This window comes from Saimiri boliviensis, chromosome 4 (genome assembly GCF_048565385.1).
Source record: "Saimiri boliviensis isolate mSaiBol1 chromosome 4, mSaiBol1.pri, whole genome shotgun sequence".
Classification (NCBI taxonomy): domain Eukaryota; kingdom Metazoa; phylum Chordata; class Mammalia; order Primates; family Cebidae; genus Saimiri; species Saimiri boliviensis.
The window spans coordinates 17,577,797-17,597,238 of record NC_133452.1 but is presented as its reverse complement, the minus strand read 5'-3'; the positions used below and the strand labels follow the sequence as shown (position 1 = coordinate 17,597,238).

At 36.6% G+C, this 19,442-nt stretch overlaps 1 protein-coding gene across 23 annotated transcripts in view; it reads right to left on the bottom strand.

Annotated features, from left to right (window-relative positions):
- Positions 1-19,442, bottom strand: part of SYNE1 (spectrin repeat containing nuclear envelope protein 1) — a 518,258-nt gene that overhangs the window by 335,918 nt on the left and 162,898 nt on the right. For all 23 annotated transcript variants that reach the window (XM_074397242.1, XM_074397246.1, XM_074397241.1 and 20 more), the window contains 11 exons: positions 18,981-19,145; positions 18,379-18,531; positions 17,252-17,395; positions 14,416-14,589; positions 11,266-11,424; positions 10,805-10,969; positions 9,035-9,169; positions 6,515-6,673; positions 6,097-6,305; positions 5,016-5,124; positions 2,847-3,011 (listed from right to left, as the gene is read on the bottom strand). In XM_074397242.1, the coding sequence (XP_074253343.1) occupies positions 2,847-3,011; positions 5,016-5,124; positions 6,097-6,305; positions 6,515-6,673; positions 9,035-9,169; positions 10,805-10,969; positions 11,266-11,424; positions 14,416-14,589; positions 17,252-17,395; positions 18,379-18,531; positions 18,981-19,145 (1,737 nt within the window). The remainder of the gene's footprint in view (positions 1-2,846; positions 3,012-5,015; positions 5,125-6,096; positions 6,306-6,514; positions 6,674-9,034; positions 9,170-10,804; positions 10,970-11,265; positions 11,425-14,415; positions 14,590-17,251; positions 17,396-18,378; positions 18,532-18,980; positions 19,146-19,442) is intronic.

The following is a 19,442-nucleotide window of genomic DNA, read 5'->3' as shown; positions in this document are numbered from 1 at the left end:
TGACCAATAAACATTCTATATATTTAAGGTATACTATGTGACTGTGAAATGATTCTCCAAATAAAGCTAATTAGCCTATCACCCACATATTTCTCCCTTTGTTTTTTTGTGAGAACACTTAAGTTCCACTCTCTTAGCAAGTTTCAAGTATACAAGAGGTAATATTAACTACAGTCACCACTAGTATATTAGACCCCAGAACTTACTCATCTTAGAACTTAATGTTTGTATCCTTTGATCAAAATTCCTCTGTTGAAGATTATGTTATCTTACATATTTTAGGAGTGTACATAAAGTCTACCTCAAACACTTGAAATATAAACACAGATCTTTAAGTTGTATTCTTTCTCATACTATTCAGGCTTATTCTATTATTATTAAACTTCATAATCATTTATGGGGATTTCAGGCTTCATTCAATATGGTGCTCTGTGGCATATTAAAAATCCGTTCAACCTGGCAATCAAGGAAAGATAACAAAACTGTATATATTATATGTATGTTGCCTTCTAGGTCTCTTTAATGATAATTGCATGACTAAAACCTAATTGCAAAAGTGCCTTACACTTATTTTCCTATTTGCCTTATTTAAAGCAAATAGGAAAACATTTGTAGATTTGAAAAAGAGACTGGAAGAGTATGTGTTAAAAATGTACTTCCAATATTCCTACATAAAAATAAATATAACTAACAATTTTGTAGTCAGCTAATGCATTTAATCCCTTATCATTTCCTAAAGTTTGAACTTCCTTTTCTAATTTCTAATTTCTGCTTCCTCTATTTCAGTTTTACCAACATCCTTTGTCCTTCACCTTCATCACTAAGATCATCATTCTTACATATTATCATTTGTTTTCCACAGAAGCCTTCCAGTTTCTTTTTCTCTTATTCTTTTTTCTTTGACTCTCTTCTGATCTAAGTTTGTCCAAGGAGAGCAATCTGTTCTCCAAACAAGCAGCAATAAGACACTGTGAAAACCACAAACTCCACATCTCAGGAAAAATCAGAGTAAATCTGTTGAAATAAGTGACTCTTCACTGTATCGTGTGAATCCACCTATGGTCTTTTTTTTTTTTCTTACACTGGACAATTGCAAACACATTGTGTTCAACATTAATTTAAATAATAAATAAATGATTATCAAAGAAAGGCTGAATGTGCAAATCCATCACTTCATACAAATCCATCTGTAAACAAAATGTGTTTTCTTCCATTCCTGTGTTTTTGCTTTCAATAAGCAAATGATCAAGTAGTGGAAAGGGGTATTAATATAATTTATACAGAGGTTTAACGTAGATGAGTGCATAAAAAATTAATGTCCGTGTGAACATTCGTTAGGGATAGATTCTTGATGCACGTCCCAGGTGCAACATCATGAGAGAACTTGCAAGATAAAGCAAATGTCCTTGGTAAATGTTAGGGAAACTACTAACTTCTAACCTTAAAGGCTGCCAATTGTTTTTTGTTTTTTTTTTTTTTTTTTTTTTTTTTTTTTTTTTTTTAGTGGGAAAAAATATATTACAAGTTTGTGAATAACTAAAGCTATTTGTTTGATCTTGGCTCAAAGATCACCTTCATATAGATTAACTTTTTAGAATGTTGTTTTACTTTTACTGTCACCGAAGGAGAGAAGGAAAGAGTAAAAGGGACAACTGTCATTTTTTTTTTCACCAAAAGTACAGTTGTGTCAACTAACTAAATTTGACAGCTTTGAAAGATGGATAATCAAAGGATTGAAACAGATTTTGTTCCAGAATTTGACTAATCATATAACTATTTTCAGTTTGTCAAAAACTCATAAGAAAACTCTAATTTATATATTAAAAAATTCTCACATAACTAAAATGACAAGCAGTTCAGAATATTTTTGGCTTATGTAAATTCAGCACTAGAGTCTCAAGCAGATTTAAATGGATTGAAAACATAAAGGTTAACCGATTAGGAATCTCTATGGAGGATTACGGATTTGTAGAATGAGAGCTTTGTGGTCATTTTGTTGTCATTCATTAGGCCATTTTTCCATGCAAGTTTATACTTAAATGATTTCAGGAAATACTTGTAAATACCGATTCTACTTTACATTCTGACATTATCTTCCAAAGCACAAACATAGATTTATACAAAAATCTGATCAGCAAAAATATTTTTGCTGATGGTGTAAGTGGCCCTGCTGGAAATGAAGTAGATGGGTTTGTATTTTTTAGTCCATAAAGGAAAATAGAAAAACATTAAACTGCATATCAAAACTTTAGAAAGATATGCATTTTACTGGCCTGCTGATTAAATGCTGAATATTTTGTTAGTACTAGGAACCAGTTCTTGAGCATTTACTCTGTTCCAGGAACTATGCTATGTGCTTTACATACAATATTGCATTTAATCAATGACACTGCCTTTTAGGGTATTTTTAACCCTGTTTTATAAGTAAGAAAATCAAGACTAAGATGTTAAGTAAGTTGAAGGTTATCTAGGAAGCAGGCTATCACATTTAAATTAACCCTGGATTTGTTTGACCCTAAGCCTTATTCTTAGCCTCCATGATATATCTTAAGCTGACCATAAAATAGCAATTGCTTTCATAAGAGTAAAACGTGTGGATTTGATAAGTTTTATATTTCAGATATAAGTCATGAACCTGAACTAACATTTTCAATAATGGCACAGATCATACATCAACCATCTTCTTCACCTTTCCCAAAAGGTTTCATATAAAAAAGCATAACAACTATTCTGTTTCAATTATGGTTTCTTTATAAAATTACTTGCTAAAGTACAACCAGAAGAAAGAGAACTTTCCACATGCCTCACCCAGAACTGTCTGTTTAGAGTGTAAATAAATGCTATACCTCTGACAGCAACGTTGAGAGACCCTTGAACGAGCTGGATAATGTTGCCAGCTCATCTCCCTGCTTTTGGGCTTCATTCTCAGAAGAAACTTCAGTCAAAACTTTCAGCCTGGATTTCAGCCAGCTGAGGGTCTCGCCCCTTTTGGCAATACCATTTCTGATCTCCTGAAATGAGAGAACACTTTTGATGAACAAACTGCAATTGTGAAATCATAACTTCCCAACAATAAAAGACTCAGCCTAAGAAAGCTTGCAGATGCAGCAGAATAGAGCCAGACATCCATTCACCAATACAGTGCCTGCTTATTTTACTTTTTGTACATATTTTTAACAAAAATCCATAAGTGCTTGAAAGAAAACTGTTGTCTATACCAAAAAAATCAACTTCGTGATTAGATTGGTTAGAGACTTATAGATATCTATATCTAAGTATGTCCCTGGTACTTGTATCAAGAATCTATCTCTAATGAATGTTCACACAGACATTAATTTTTTACACATTCATCTACTGGAGATATCTATAATTATCTAACCAATCAATCTAATTATGAAGTTGATTTTTAGATGATTCTAAAAATACTCTGGAAAATTATGAGATGCCAAAATTGGCAACCATAACATATATACACTTTGTTATCTCACTTCCTGTGAGCTGGAAAGAAGATGGTATTTTGCAAAAAAGAATGAAAGTTTTTTTTTCTTTTCAACCAGCTGATTTATTTCATTGAGGAGTCTACCTGTTGAATATTGTTATGGATGCTCTAAAGATTTATCTTAACTTCATCAACTTACATTTTCTGCTTCATTTTTATTAGCTTTTAGAAGCCAATATCCCATGTGACAAGAAGCATAAATGGAAGCACAGCTCTGATTTAGGAAGGGAGGCTTTATTGACAAGAAAATGTTAGAAAGACTCCAGGGCTTCAGGTCTTGCAGGGCTGCTGACTGAGGGAGTAGTGACAGGACCAGCTGGTCCTCCCTACAGAAGCTCTGCAGGGGCTCGGGGACAGGGGTCTCCAACCAGGGCCACTCCAGAGCTTTGCTGGAGTATACACGAGCTGGGAAACTATTAGTTCCAGACACCAGTGAGCTCTTCATTCTAGGATATAAATTTTTTTGTACTATAAAAGCAACCAGTAGCAAATGTCAATATCCTTCCATATGTATATCATGACATTATCGATCACCACTAGCATTTGAGGGGATTGTATAATTTAAATGAAAAAGGAAAGGGGTGGGCACAGTGACTCACACCTGTAATCCTAGCACTTTGGAATGCTGATGGGGGCAGATCTCTTGAGCCCAGGAGTTTGAGACTAGCCTGAGCAACATGGCAAAACCCTGTCTCTACAAAAATTACCAACGTTAGCCAGGTATGGTAGCATGTGACTATAGTCACAGCTACTCAAGAGGCTGAGGTGGGAGGATTGCTTAAGCCCAGGAGGTTGAGTCTGCAGTGAGCTGTGAAAGTGTCAGTGAACTCCAACCTGGGTACAGAGACCCTGTGTCAAAAAAAAAAAAAAAAAAAAAAAAAAAGGGAACTCAGAGGACAGGAACAGAAAGCAAATACATTTTATGACTTGCAAGGGTTAAAAACGTTGAACGATGAAGATTTTTCACAATATTATGTGTCTAAGAGTGAGAGAATGCCATTGACAGACTTCAAACTGTGTTTGAGCCCGAGGCTCTGTGGCCCTGGCGGGGTTTCTCAGACTGTATCCGCACTCACAGAGGTTGAAATGAACAAATACAACCTAATGTCAATAGAAAGGATGCCCAGAGACCTTGCCTAATTCCCTGATTTTTCCATGGCCTGGCTTTTGCATGGCTGAAAATGTATTGTATAAAAGCATACAGTGTTCTTGTTTTCCATGATGATTCTTACATCTCTGCTGGGTTATACACCCATGCATGCAATTCCACTCAGGACTCCCCATTAGTTAAAGATCCATTTGTGGCACCATGGAGCATGACTAATTCTCAAAGCTACCAAGAATTCAATAGGATAAAACTCTACAGTTCTCCAGAGTAATATGAGGAGACTTATTTTAAAGTCAATTTCAAGAACTTTTTTTCCAGAAAGAATAAAGGAGACAACTGTTAGATTGTCTAACAATATTTTTCCATTATGGGAAAATTTCCTTTAGCAAATAGTGGTCCTGAACTTACTTCAACGGCACATTTAACCTCTCCATGGTTGGCAGTGTTGATGGCCTCACCCTTGATCCCCTTTAATTGTGTCTCCTTTGTAGATATCCAAGATGAGAACTCAGAGAATCTGAAATAACATAAGCATTTTCTTATTAAAGGGAGAACATACCAGAACGATTAGAATTGTTTTTTATTTTGAATCCATTCATGGAAATTTAATAATTAAGTGATTACCAAATTGATTAACAACTTTTCTGGAAACTGTTCCTTTAACATGAAGCTCATGTTAAAGGACAGGGGTGGCCACCTCTGTGCTCAGTTACTAGAAGCAGGGTGCTGGGGGAGTTCAGCTGAGGGAAAAGGTGTGTTCGAGAGACTGAGCACCTGAAGGAAGAAAGGGACCACTTGAGGTCTGCCCTCATGTGTCCCCACTAGGGTGAGACACTAACCTATAGAGGCAGAAGCCACCCTTATGGGATATGAGGTGATAGGGTTTGGCTGTATCCCCACCCAAATCTCATCTTGAACTTAGTTTCCATAATCCCCACATGCCGTGAGAGGGACCTGTGGGGAGGTAATTGAATCATGGGAGCAGTTATCCTCCTGCTGTTGTTGTCATGATAATGAGTTTTCACAAGATCTGATGGTTTCATAAGCGGCTTTTCCCACTTTTTCTCTGTACTGCCCTTCCTGCCATCGTGTGAAGGACATGTTTGCTTCCTTTTCTGGCATGATTGTAAGTTTCCTGAGATCTCCCCAGCCATGCTGATCTCCGAGTCAATTAAAGCTCTTTTCTTTATAAATTATCCAGTCTCAGGTATGTCTTTATTAGCAGTGTGAGGACAAACTAATACATGAGGCTACTGGGGAGAAAGGGATTGGCCAACTTTGCCTCAAAGAGATAACATCTGGGTCACTTGGAAAAAAGGTGCCTCACCCTGAGTCTCACTAAAACCCATTCTTTTTACTAAACAAAATATTTTTGTACAAGAATATGAGCTCAAAATATGAAATATATTATTTCTTGTTTTGTCATGATCTCTGAACTAACAGAACTACGTTCAACTCTACCCATCTCTGGAGACCATTCCAAGGCTACCTGCTCATGTAGTCCTTCCACTTGTCTGGGTCTTCCATGAGCTTCCTGTAGGTGCTGTCAATGGCAGCTCTGAGCTCTTTGAGAGTCGCATGACAGGTTCCAGGTGTGTCCCTTACTGGGTCCCGGACTGGGAGTTTCACACAGAGTTCCTCGATGAGCTGTAACCTTTTCTCACAGAGATGATGAGGACCTTTGTCACTGAAGAAAACCTGATGTATAATAAATGTTTTTATAATCCCTGTGAGAAGCCACATAGTACTTTTACATTTTCACAGAAAAACCAAAGGAAGATTCCCATGCAGACTACCAAGGTAGGGTAATTACGCTATTTTTTTCATACCCAAACCAAAATATCAGCAATATCGTTTATGGAATGTGACTTGACATGGCTATCAACATTGTGGTGTGGGAGACGTACCCTGTGCTCTTTAATTATCTTTTCACTGCCTTCCTGGGGCATCAGCTTGGTCTCTCGATCCAGCTCAGCTCTGCATTCTTCTACAGAGGCTAAGAACCTATTCTTCTCCACATCAATCTTCAGATGAAGCAAATGATAAGGGGCTTCTCCTTGAAGATCCTACATTCCATAGGAAGATTCAGAAAATTAGGATGATGCTCCCAGTTATGTACATTCCCAGTTGAAGTGGCAAAAAAAATCCATAACATATTTCTTTTAGGGCCAGTGTGACTGAATCACTACTTTCCACACCTGGTCTCTCACTACTCTGTATTTTTTCAAGTACTGGGACCACAGTGAATCTTTTCATCCTGCTGTGGGTTAGGTGTTTTCTCAGTAATTACTTGATTTAATTCTCACAGTAGCCTTGCACAGTATTTTTTTTTTTTTTTTCTGAGATGGATTCTCACTCTGTTGCTCAGGCTAGAGTACAGTGGTGTGATCTTGGCTCATTACAATCTCTGCATCCTGGATTCAGAAGATTCTCCTGTCTCAGCCTTCTGAGTTAGCTGGGACTATAGGCAGTATCACCACACGTGGCCAATTTTTGTATTTTTAGTTGAGATGGGTTTTCACCATGTTGGTCAGGCTAGCTTTGAACTCCTGACCTCAGGTGATCTGCCCACCTCAGCCTCCCAAAGTGCTGGGATTACAGGCGTGAGCTACCACATCCGTCTGGCCCTTCACAATATTCATGTTCTTATTTTATAGATTACATCATGAAGGCTCAGGGGTAAGTACAAAAGCTAAGATTTTACCTTGGATTTAAATCATACCCTCTTCCCTGCATGTGTCACTTTTGATTTTGTCAATGACCTTGTGAGGCAGGAGGGGCAGATATTATACCCATTTCATAAAGGAGGAACATAAGAAAACCTAATTAGTTAAAAAATGTTTTAAAAAGAAAGAAAAGAAAACAATAGAGCAGGCTGCTGACCACCTGACATACCCTCTTTTCCTTAGATCATACATTGAGAAACAAGCAAGCACTCAAACAACACATAACATTTCATGTTCTATTTAATTATAAACATAAGTTTCATCATTACTTTTAGATCCATAATTAATTTTAACTAACTTCTATCCTATGGCATTTTAAAGGATTATCCTTGAAAGAGAATACTGAAATGACTGATGAGAAAAATGAAGTGGGGCTATGGAAAGCCCTACCTAGATTAAATACTATAGAGGGGTGTGTGTGTGTGTGTGTGTGTGTGTGTGTGTGTGTGTGTAATAAAATACAACCTTCAGTTACAGTCTTTATTCCATAATGCATTTACAATATGATACGCTTCAAAGACATCTAACAAAGCTTAGATTTCTTTAAGAATCCTTCTTTTTTAATGAGACACTTGAATTTTCTAATTTAGCAATTAGTAAGTAAAAAGGATATTTCTTTAACTGTGTTTTTCTTGTGCACAGGGGTAATTATTTAGCTTATGTTACTGAGATTTAAAAAATCCATAAAGTGAGGGAGCCTGATGGAAAGCTGCCAATCTTCTGAACCCCAAAACTCCTCCATATAATGCACACGAAGTATCACCTCAAGATAGCATATGCTCACCTACAGCTGGAGCTGTCCTCTTTCTGTCTACCTCAAGGAAGACAGTCTTCCATGGGTCTGCATTATGCTACAGCTACTTACAGAATCTGGCATGCCATCTGAAGTTGGCCTCCACGGGACAGACCCAGACTTATCTCTCATGGTTCTTCCACAGCGCGTGACACACAAGTCAGATGCAGACTCCCATGGGTCCCTGCATCCTCCCTGAACACTCTCCTACTTTGTCTCTTCTGTGCTGCTGTGTTACCCCCTGCCTACTCTCATTTCTATTTCTTTAAAGTTCTAGCTCACAACTAGTTACTTGATTCACTGTTTTCCAACTTCCAAGTGGGTCCACTTCCCTCTCTCAAAGCTTTCATAAATATACACAATTTTGGATTGATCATATAATACTTGTATTATTTGCAACTAATTATCTATTTTTCTGAATTCTTAAGCTCTTGGGGGGGTTAGAGGAGTATGCTTTGTTCATCACTGAATTCTTAACTAAGAAATATTTTCATTTATGTTTTTTGATCATAGCTACCTCAACTAGATGGTAAAATCTTTGGGGGCAGAAACTATATATGTTTTATGATTTCAGTAGGTATACCTAACAAGATTTATTCAGCAGAGGGGAGTTTATGAAATGTTGCTTGAATAAGTTAAATGTCCTTGTCACCCCAGTTTAAAAATAATCAGAAAACCAAAAAGAATGCTCAAGGATACAATTAATGCTGATAACAAATAGGAATAACACAATTCTATCATATATTATCAAGTTTTATTTAAGTCCAGTTTTTTGATTTTTTAAATGAGGGAAATGGTTACAGTGACTTTCCATGAGTTTCTTAATTTCTCTTACATTTGGACCTTAACACGCTCAAGCTTCTCCCTTCATTGAGGACGCACGGTGTCTCCGGTCTGTCCTGACTCACCTTCCATTGTTTGTGGAGCTTTCGAACAGCTTCCTGCAGCCCCTGCTGCTCCTGCTCTGGGAGGATGTCGGTGAGTTCATCACAAGCTTTCAGGAAGGCATTGAGCACCCTCTGATCCAGCTGACTGAAAAACTCCTGACGTGGTGGGGGAAAGTGGGTAAGAGTGTAGCATCAGACATGATCATGCCTCTAAACAGCCACTAAACAAGCCTCTTAGCCAGCTGCTGCCCTCTTCAAAACTTCCCGGCACCCACTATTGTTTTTTAAGAATGAACTATGTGCACCTATAGTTATGAATCAGAAGCCATCACATCTGAAATTCTACTGGTATTTTTTATTTTTTAGAAAAATTCTTTGTGGTTCTCAAGTTTGGTAGAATATTTCAAAAGAAGTATCTCATCTTCCAAGGGGAGATGCCAAAACCTTGATTCTATAGTGATAGAGCTTTGGGTCCCCTTTGGTGAAGTCAGAAGAACAGAATGGAAGCCAGAATTAAGCCTCATAACTCCTCATTCCCCAACCTCAGTGCTTCAGGGTCTGATGCTTCATCATGAGCCACTGTGACATTCACACATGTGCACAGAGAAGCACACATGTCCACACATAGGCACACATGCTATGCACCACATTGCATTCCTCTTCAAACTTTTGTGTTGAAGCCCTACCCTCAAATGTGATGGTATTTGGAGATGGGGACTTTGGGAGGTAATGAGGTTCAGATGATGTCATGGGGATGGGGTCCTCAGGATGGGATTAGTGCCCTTATGAGGAGAAACACCAGAAATCTTGTTAGCTCTCTCTCTGCCATGTGAGGGCACAGGGTAGCCACCTGCAAGCCAGAAAGAGGGCCCTCCCCAGAACCCTACCTAATACTGGCACCTAATCTCAGACTTCCCTTCTCCAGAACTGTGAGAATGTTAAGTTTCTGTTGCTTTAGCCCCCCATCTATGCTATTTTGCTATGGCTGCCAAGCAGATGAAGACAATACATATGTACATACTACCCATGACTAAGTCTCACACAGTCTCAAGAGTAGGCATGCGGAATTCTTTTATAAAAATGGTGATTCCGAACAAAAAGTACCATACCGTAGAGGTGAATAAACTGAATGAGATGTTTTGTGTTTTGCAGTTGTAGACATTAACCCTAAATCTAGCTGGCTGAATCACAAATCATTTGAGAGTGCAGTTTATACAAATAACCACTGAAATGTCAGGAAAGATAAACTACACGTTCTCAGAGTGATGGTTATTTCTGTATGCTGTTCATGAACATTATGAATAATGTTCTCAATATTGATATTTAAATAATAAATATGAAGACGGCTTTACAATACTGGGACAAGTTGTGTGTCAGCTACCAGACTTCAAGTGACACAGTGTCTATATTAGGATATGGTGGATATATAAAATGAGCACAAAGGACTTAGCCAGTCACCTCGAGATATCCATTTGAAAGAATCTTTAGTTATAGAAGAATTTGTAAGCTAAATAACAAATTAGTAATTTGGAGAACTTGGATTATACTGTGACTCTCCACTATTCCAGGAGCTTAAGAATGGCCAATGACAAGTCAGCTCACCAACTACTCCTGAAGTTCTTTTTGCCCATCAAATCCATGGCTCTCATGTCTAAAAAGTCTCTGCTTCCCTGACTCATCTGCCCACTCCCCTTCTGTATCAGATCAGCATGCCTTTTTTAAGGTTTTCACCCAAGGTCATATCATTTGTCCATGTATTCAGGTCAAGTGCCCCCTAAAGGGTGGACTCACGGTGTGTCTCCGCAGGAGCACCTCTGGATCCCCCTTTTCCTCCAGGCCCTCTTGAGCAATCCGCAGCACCTTCTCCAACTCTGCCCGAGATTCCTCAAACTTCTTCATCAAGCGACTGTTGGTTTCCACATGCTTCTTCCAATCTCCGGTTTTCTTTACCATAATCTTGATGTAAAAAACAATCATAATGTGATGCTGTTTTCTCATTACTGAAAGTATCATTTTGTTAGAGAGTATTATTGATTTTAACAGCATTTGGAAAAGAGACATTTCATCATGATGGGAATAATTCACTCTTTTCAATATTAATTAACGTTAGAAAAAACAACTGGGACAATGATTGGTTTCCAGACACCACCAGGTGAGGCCTTTTAGCAAGATCAAAAGCATGAGTGAGGGTTGCTTGTATTCAATCTGCATTTTCTCCAGCTCACAACTCTAAAGCAGGGAAAGCAAATTACCTGAAAAGCAACATGAACATCCGCAATCTGTCTTTGTAGCCTCGTCTGATCAAAATGCTTTAACACGTTGCTCAATGTCACAAACTTTTGAACACTTTGACTGCCTTTTTCAATAAGTGTCAAGGTTTTCTTGGAGTTATCTTGACAAGCTAACAGTTCCTATGAAGAAAGGAAGCCCCATAACAATGTTATTTACAAGACAGAATGAGAGCAAAAGAAAGAGCGTGACCATTACTGATAATAAGAGCAACATTACATAGCTTTTAGGCTTCTAATCAGTGATGAGTAAAACCAAAAGTACAGTGGAACATTTCAAACGATCTCAATTTCTTTCCGTTTTTTTTTTTTTGTTTTTTTTTTTTTGAGATGGAGTCTTGCTCTGTCACCAGGCTAGAGTGCAGTGGTGCGATCTCAGCTCACTGCAACCTCCACCTCCTGAGTTCAAGTGATTCTCCTGCCTCCCGAGTAGCTGGGACTACAGGTGCATGCTACCATGCCCAGCTCATTTTTGTATTTTTAGTAGAGACGGGGTTTCACCATGTTGGCCAAGATAGTCTCGATCTCTTAACCTCATGATCTGCCCACCTTGGCCTCCCAAAGTGCTGGCATTACAGGCGTACACCATGGCACCTGGTCAAAAGATCTCAATTTTAAACAATCACTGAAGTCAGTGCTTTATTATATAAGGCATTTAAATGTTACACAGAGTTTTTTGAGATTTTTAAATATTTCATGTACATTTTATTATCACTAAGAAAATGACAGAGCATCAAAAGTTATTTGTCTAGGTCTGCATTCCTCTAGCAAGGTGATAGGCCTGTGCTTTATTGAGAGAACAATAATGAAATCAGTCAATACAGATCAGGTTTTAATGTGACTAAACAAATTAAGCATCAATGCGTATTCACTTTGCTGAAAGAGATGCACTAAATATGTATTTCATATATCCTAAATTTATAATATTTGAAGGCGTACAGCCTAACAGTCTTAGTAATGAAATGGTAGGGTTCAGATCCTAATTTTTAAAAGGCAGCAGGCCCATGCACGTAGGAAAAACTTGCAGCTATCACACATTTGCAGGACAAGATGCAATGGTGACTTACAGACACTTCCACTTCTGACCTGTGGCCTGCAATTGTAATTTTGGCAGTAGACAGCATGGAAATCATTGAGGCCAGCACAAGGTAGAGAGTCACTTTTTGACCTGAATTACAACATTTGCATTTCAGTATCCTCAACTGCTTTGAAAAAATATTTCAAACTCCTCATTTGGATGCCATTTTGGATATCCAGATGCAAATATCAAGAGTATGGTTTTTTGTTTGTTTGGGCAAAATGAAATAAGGACGTACTTTTTCCTTTTGAAGACTTAGGCAATAAAAGAGTAAAATAAGTTGAAAATGTGTTATAAAATTTTATTATTAAGAATGCTATGAATGCTATTTTAATTATGGAAATATTATTTAATGACAATACAAATTTAGAAATGTAGGCAATGTCACCATGTCTAAAGATGAAAGATAATCTCTATCCAATACAACGAGAATGCAGTTTACTGGTATAATCACTGTGGTTTTACTATGGATAATAATATTATCAGTCATATAGTGCCACTTACTACATGCTAATCACATTACGGAGTATCTAATGTAATATCTGCAACAAGCTTTAAACTCAGGTATTGTAGCCTTCATCTTAAGGTGAGAAAATGAAAGATATCAAAGCTTTCTAATTTGCAATATTAGATATAAGATCAGAGTATCTGTCAGACTCATTCCAGACACTCTTGCTCTTTCTACTAATGATGCTACCTTCCTCCCATGAATCTATTTCAATTAATGCAGTGGCAAACCTTTTGTACATTAGCTTCTCACTCCTTTGATGAGTAGGTTCATTTATAATAAACCAAATAAGTCAATTAACTACAACACTCAGTAGGAGACTGCTATGCATACAATCTGTTTACTAAAAATGAGACAAAGAAAAATGATTATCACATCAAACACATTTCCAGAGATTCATGGTTGTTTAAACTGTCCTATTCTGAACGGCAAAGAAAAGATCTCATAAGACAGAGGTTATATATACTAAATGGAAATGGAAAGAAATTGTTTTTATTATATATACGTAAATATATATTGAAATTATCTATCTAGCTATCAATCATCTATTTTTTTTTCAAAGTATCAAGAAATGAAAGCACATATGGAATTGACCATTTTGTTAATCAGTGAGGCAGCAAGTAATGCCTAAGGCTATGTGTGGGAAGCAACAGTAAATGATTTTCCAAAAGAAAATTGATATAAGAATGAAAATATCATATATGTATATACAATACAAGTATTTATATGTTTTACATAAATATTCTTTTTATCGGTTTTATATATAATTTATATATATTTACCTTTTAGATATTTAATGTATAGAGACAGTATATTTATTTAATTTTCTTATAGTTTCTTTCCACTAGCAAAGCTAGGGATCATGTTTCATGATCAAAGTCCATAAAAAGTTTAATATAAATAAATTCTCAATATTTTTTAAAGAATAGACTATATGTAGTCTATCGCTAGTAGACACTGTAAGAAAATTAAATAAATACAAAGCAGAGAAATAACAGAAAGTCCTTTGATTATGGATACTCTTAATGTTTGAAGTTAAGAGTAGCAGATGTGGCTCCATCTCTATAACACATCCCTTATTTCACAGAGACATAGTGAACTTTGCACCTTCCATACTTGGTGTTCAGGATGCATGACTTACGCATGCACATAGCAGATGCTTATAAATAGCTTGCCGAGTACCGTCAGCTCACAATATTGCTCCACTGATAGAAAGGAGAGCTGGGTGCTCAACACAAACCATTTTTCCTAATTTTGCTCAACTCAGTGAATTTACTGATTCAGATGAATAGAGCCTGGTTTGCACCCGAGTCCAGCTAGACTGGTCCCTGGAAACAGTTCCCATAGCCCCTCCATCAACAGTGAATGGATTTTCATCTTCGGATAGGACATGTATTTTTGTTTTGAGTTAGTAGTACTATTCTAGAAAAATGTTTCTTGTCATAACTGAATTTCTATTACTGTAAGCAACAACCTGGTCTTGCTACATGTTTTAAAATAATTGTCTCCTGAAAGGGATTGCTCTCACCTGATGCTTTTGTTTAAAAAGAGCACTAGATTGTGCCTCATGCTCAAGAACTGTGATAATTTCATTGATTTTCTCAAGTGAGTCATAAAAGGACGTCATCTGCTTTTCTAATTCCTCCAACGGAATCAACAGCTGCTGACACTCATAAAGGAGTGGGGAGTAACATTCTTTGACCTTTAAAAACACAAAGACAAAAATTCCATGAAAGACAATTAAGTGCCACTAGCTCAGGGAATGTTCATAGCTCTGAGGAACATTTTCTTTAGTGACATGATCATTTGGTGCTTACAAATATCTAAAGACATTTCTTTAATGATATTTCCTCTATATTGTTAAATTTTGCTGTGAAAATTAATAGCGCTGTGTCACTGAGACAAATAAATGGCTACTGAGTTTTCTCATGAAAATTCATCTAAATCGTCCATCTGGATAGAACTTTCTCATCTAAATGATTGTTTTTAGTGAGCCAGATGGCATCAAATTGTGCTTCGCAAACCACGCAACGCATTTTTACTTTGGCCTTGAAATCTAACCTAAGACAGTCACGAATTATTATCACATTATCTAGACCAACCTGTGTCTTCCAGCTTTATTTTCAAGGTTGCCTACTTGAACCCTTGACTGCAGATGAACTTATAAACCTGTCGACTCATTCTTCCCAGACAGGCCTGTGCTTCCCTCCCTCCCACCAGCTCCATGCTTTGCTGCTCCCTGCTTATCGACATCCTACTCATCCCAAGCATTAATGTCACACCAATTTTCTCATGAAGATTCCCATGCTAGGGGAGGGCTCTGTAGTCTGAACTGATGCAGCCCTTACCTGTCAATTGTCTTTTAAAATATGTTTTAGTTTATAGACCTGCACTGTCTTAAAGATGAGGCCGTAAGCTCTTGGAAATCAAGAGCTTCAGAAGATGTCTATCCTGTCATCCTCCAAGGACTTCCCATCTCTTCTCATACTTTCAGATAACCAGGGAAAGGAAATTAATCAGTATTTGTTAGTAGGTCATTCTTTGTTTTTCATGTAGTATAAAGACAATAATGATCTAACCATATGAGGTATATTCCAAAAATAATCCTTGAGGAAAGTGGGGTAGGGTAACATTTTGCTCTACTGTCAAATACATAATTATATATGAAGAAATGTTTTTATGTTCTTGGATATACTGCCTGAAGTATACATTAATCAAAAGAAAGTTATCATCTTGCTGCTCCAACAAGATTCTGGTATAAATACCTTGAACAAAACCAAGAGAGTCTACTAATGTGTATATAAATCAGCATGTTTTATTGATCCTTCCTGGGTGCAAGAGAAAACCTGTCAAGATGCTGCATCTGAAACAGTAAAAAAGCAAATGACAATTTCCTTTTTCAGGGGTTCCCTAAACACCTAAATATGGCTCAGGCTAAGATGTGCAAGCCCAGCTATGGCTCTGAAAGCTGCTGGGAAGTTACCCAATTGAAAATGTTGACTTCAAATTGTACTCATTGTTTAGCAGATTTTACTAGTAGCCAATATTATCATTATTGTCCATTACCTTTGAATTATAAATAATTCTAACTTGAATGGTAAAATAAAAGAAACTGAACATAAATATTCTCATAGATATCAGATTGGGAGAAAAAAATTTCTCTTTATGGTTACTATTTTTTCTATTTTAGCTTTTTGAACATATTCTTTTTCAGTAATTCCCTACCACTGATTTCACAAAGGTTATTCTATTCCTTTCTATCTTTCTTTCCTATTTAACAAGGTCTTCTACTTCATTTCTTCTTTGTTTTCCCATTCTTCATTTTAAAATGTTTCCATTAATTTATTATCATCACTTCTCTCCTTTATCGGAAGTTAATTACCTGATCTAGGTGGACTTTGCAAACAATACCAGCTTCTAAAATTCAAATTTGATAGACAACAAATCCCGATGGAACTTCCAAAGCTCTTAAGGAAAAATCACCCAACAGAATAGAAAATGCTTATGGCTAGTGCTTACATCCATCTAGTTCCCATACAGAATATGTATAAATGTATATATTCGTTTTTTGTTTTGTTTTGTTTTGTTTTGTTTTGTTTTTTTGAGACAGAGTCTCACTCTGTTGCCCAGGCTGGAATGCAATAGTGCAATCTTGGCTCACTGCAACCTCCACCTCCCCAGTTCAAGCAATTCTCCTGCCTCAGCCTTCTGAGTAGCTGGGAATACAGGCACACACCACCACACCCAGCTAATTTTTGTATTTTGAGTAGACAGGGTTTCCCGATGTTGGTCAGTCTGGTCTCGAACTCCTGACCTTGTGATGCATCCTCCTCCGCCTCCCAAAGTGCTGAGATTATAGGTGTGAGCCACCACATGCAGCCTAAATGTATATATTCTAAGCCTAAGGTGAGCTCCATGAGATAGAAGGGCAGAATTTCACTGCTTTGTGGCTATGCTTGCAGAAAATTGCACAGGTAAGCTTGGAGTGGAAATACATCAAACAAATCTTAATAAATTCTCAGTTAAGTCTAGGATCCCTCTTCTTTCTACTCCTCATCCTTTTTCTCTTTATCTCTCTTTCCTTCTCTTCATTTTATCACATGTAACTGTTCCCCAAAAGTGTCTACCTTTCTATTAAAATATAGCTATAACACTTCTAAATTTACAAAGGTAATATTTGGTATCAGCATCATAGTTTTTTTTTTTTTTTAATTCATGAGAAAATTACTAAATCAAGAATCCCAATTAGAAACAAAAACACTGTTAACAAGTAAACAATTTGCCTATGGGGAGAGGGAGTAGCAAGCAAGCTGAAAGCACTGTTGGTGTCACACAGACTATTGAGCATTAAATTATTTTCGCACCTTGGTTAGCTGCTCTTTGAGCTTTGACATGGTTGCAAGCATTTCTTTTCCTTCTTCTTGGGAGCTTTCTTTGGTAATGAGGTGTGCTGTCTTTGTAATTATCTTGTATTGGGCATCCATCACAGGGACCCTCTGCTCAATATCCTGCATAAATCATTGAAACAGCCAGATTCACATATGACACATTTCCTCTTAATTTCAGGATTCCATAGAAGGCAGAACAAAAATCAATATGCACCATACAAAATCCAATACTTACACTAAACTTTTGACGGTTCCAGTTTTGGCTTCCCTTCATTACTAATAAATATTGGTAATATTATATAGTCAATAAAACTTTCCTTTAAAGTGACCAAAACATAAAGATTAGCTGAAATAATCTTTGTACTTTCCCCCCAAAAAAAACCATTGTTAATGTAGTATGGAAATATAAAATATAACATAAATGTATATTTAAAATGTGGGGCAATTCTGACTTTAAAAATTGGACTGGTTTTCTTTAAAGAAAAGAGAAAAGTAACCCACTGCCATTATAAAAACTTATAAATTAGAAATATTAGGATAATGACAATTTAAATTACTCAGTCTTTCCCCACAGTAAAAGCCAAAGCCAACATCTCATCTATATATCATTAAGCTTTTTTCCTGTGTTTACATCCATTTTTAAATTTTTACAAAGACAAAAGAATGATACTGTTCTTTCCTTTTCTCATGTAGCAATTTATTGCAAAATCTTCCCATGTCATTAAAAATTCTTCCACTACTTCTTTTTTGAGAGCCGCACGGTATTCAAAATATGCAAATACCACAGTTTATGCAATAAATGCTTTATTATTGAATGTATTTAGGGGAGGTGCTATCTATAGATGTTTCCTGGCTTTTTCGAATGCTTTGTTGCAGAAAAAAAATCCAGATTGAAAAACAATTTGAAGTTACTTTATGTGATCAAGACATGTCTTTTTTATGTTTAATATATTTTTTCTGACAGGTGCAAATTGGGACATACAGACATGTCAAAGTGATGCCCATGAGACACAGAAACAGCTTTTGCAATGATCTGAATAAACTTGCTGATCTTTACTGTCACAACAGAGAAGGCTTTTCATTTTGATTCAGAAATTCCTCACCTCCAAGTCTTGAATTAGTAACTTGACATTCATAAAGGAGACTTCTAAGGGTTCAGAAAGTTTCTTAAGGGATTCCGTTGCAAAAGCAGACAGGGTAACAACACAGTCTGTGTATTCCTTCTTCATTCTGTCCATCTCATCAGCTTGAGCATACTGTTAAGGAAAGAGAGGAGGGAACATTGTGAAAGCCATTTAGCTGCGACCACTGGAACTACAACTTTCATCTCTGGAATTATCTGGTAAGAAAGACTCTAATCCTTAATACTTAATTTAGATAAATTTGAAGTAAGTCCAATTAGCTTGAAAGAAAAAAAGAAACTAGCATAAAAATGAAGAACTATGATTTGAAACGAGAATCGTTCCATAGAAGTAGGCGCCATATGTCAACATAATCCTTAATCAAACTAACACATTTCTGTAACGTTCCTCCATTATGCATGGAAAAGAATGAATAACCAATCATAAAACACATACCGGTTTTAAACACATCTATGCTTTGCCTTAATAAACCCGTGCTATAAAAATATAATTCTCTCTAAACAGACTACTTATCACATTTATAACACACACATTTGAGGTGTATATAGATTTGAAAGACATACTTGCTTGACTTCCATAAACAACTCCCTCCACCGCCCATTTAGCAATAGTAATTGCTGCTTCAGGTCACGGGAAACCATCTCATTACAGGTTTCAATGAGAAAATTGCCAGCATCGTTCATGGCAGTATGCTGCTGAATCCAATGAGGTAAATTTCGAAAAAAATCCTAAACAATAAAGAATGTACAGTATCATAAACCATAAACCACGTATCAATGACTGATATGAAAGTGACTAAATTAGGAAAAATATCTTTGTTTTAACATTCATGTGAATTTTAAGAGAAATCATAAATCTCTTTAAAAATGCATATTTTTAATAAAAACTTTTAAAATGTGAACTAGAGATACTGAGTGTCTTTTTTATAAGAACATTTATGCCAAATCATTTGCTGAAGACAAAACGAAACATGATGACCACTTTCTGTTATAAATATTTTACAGATTAAAAAGCTGAATTTCTGT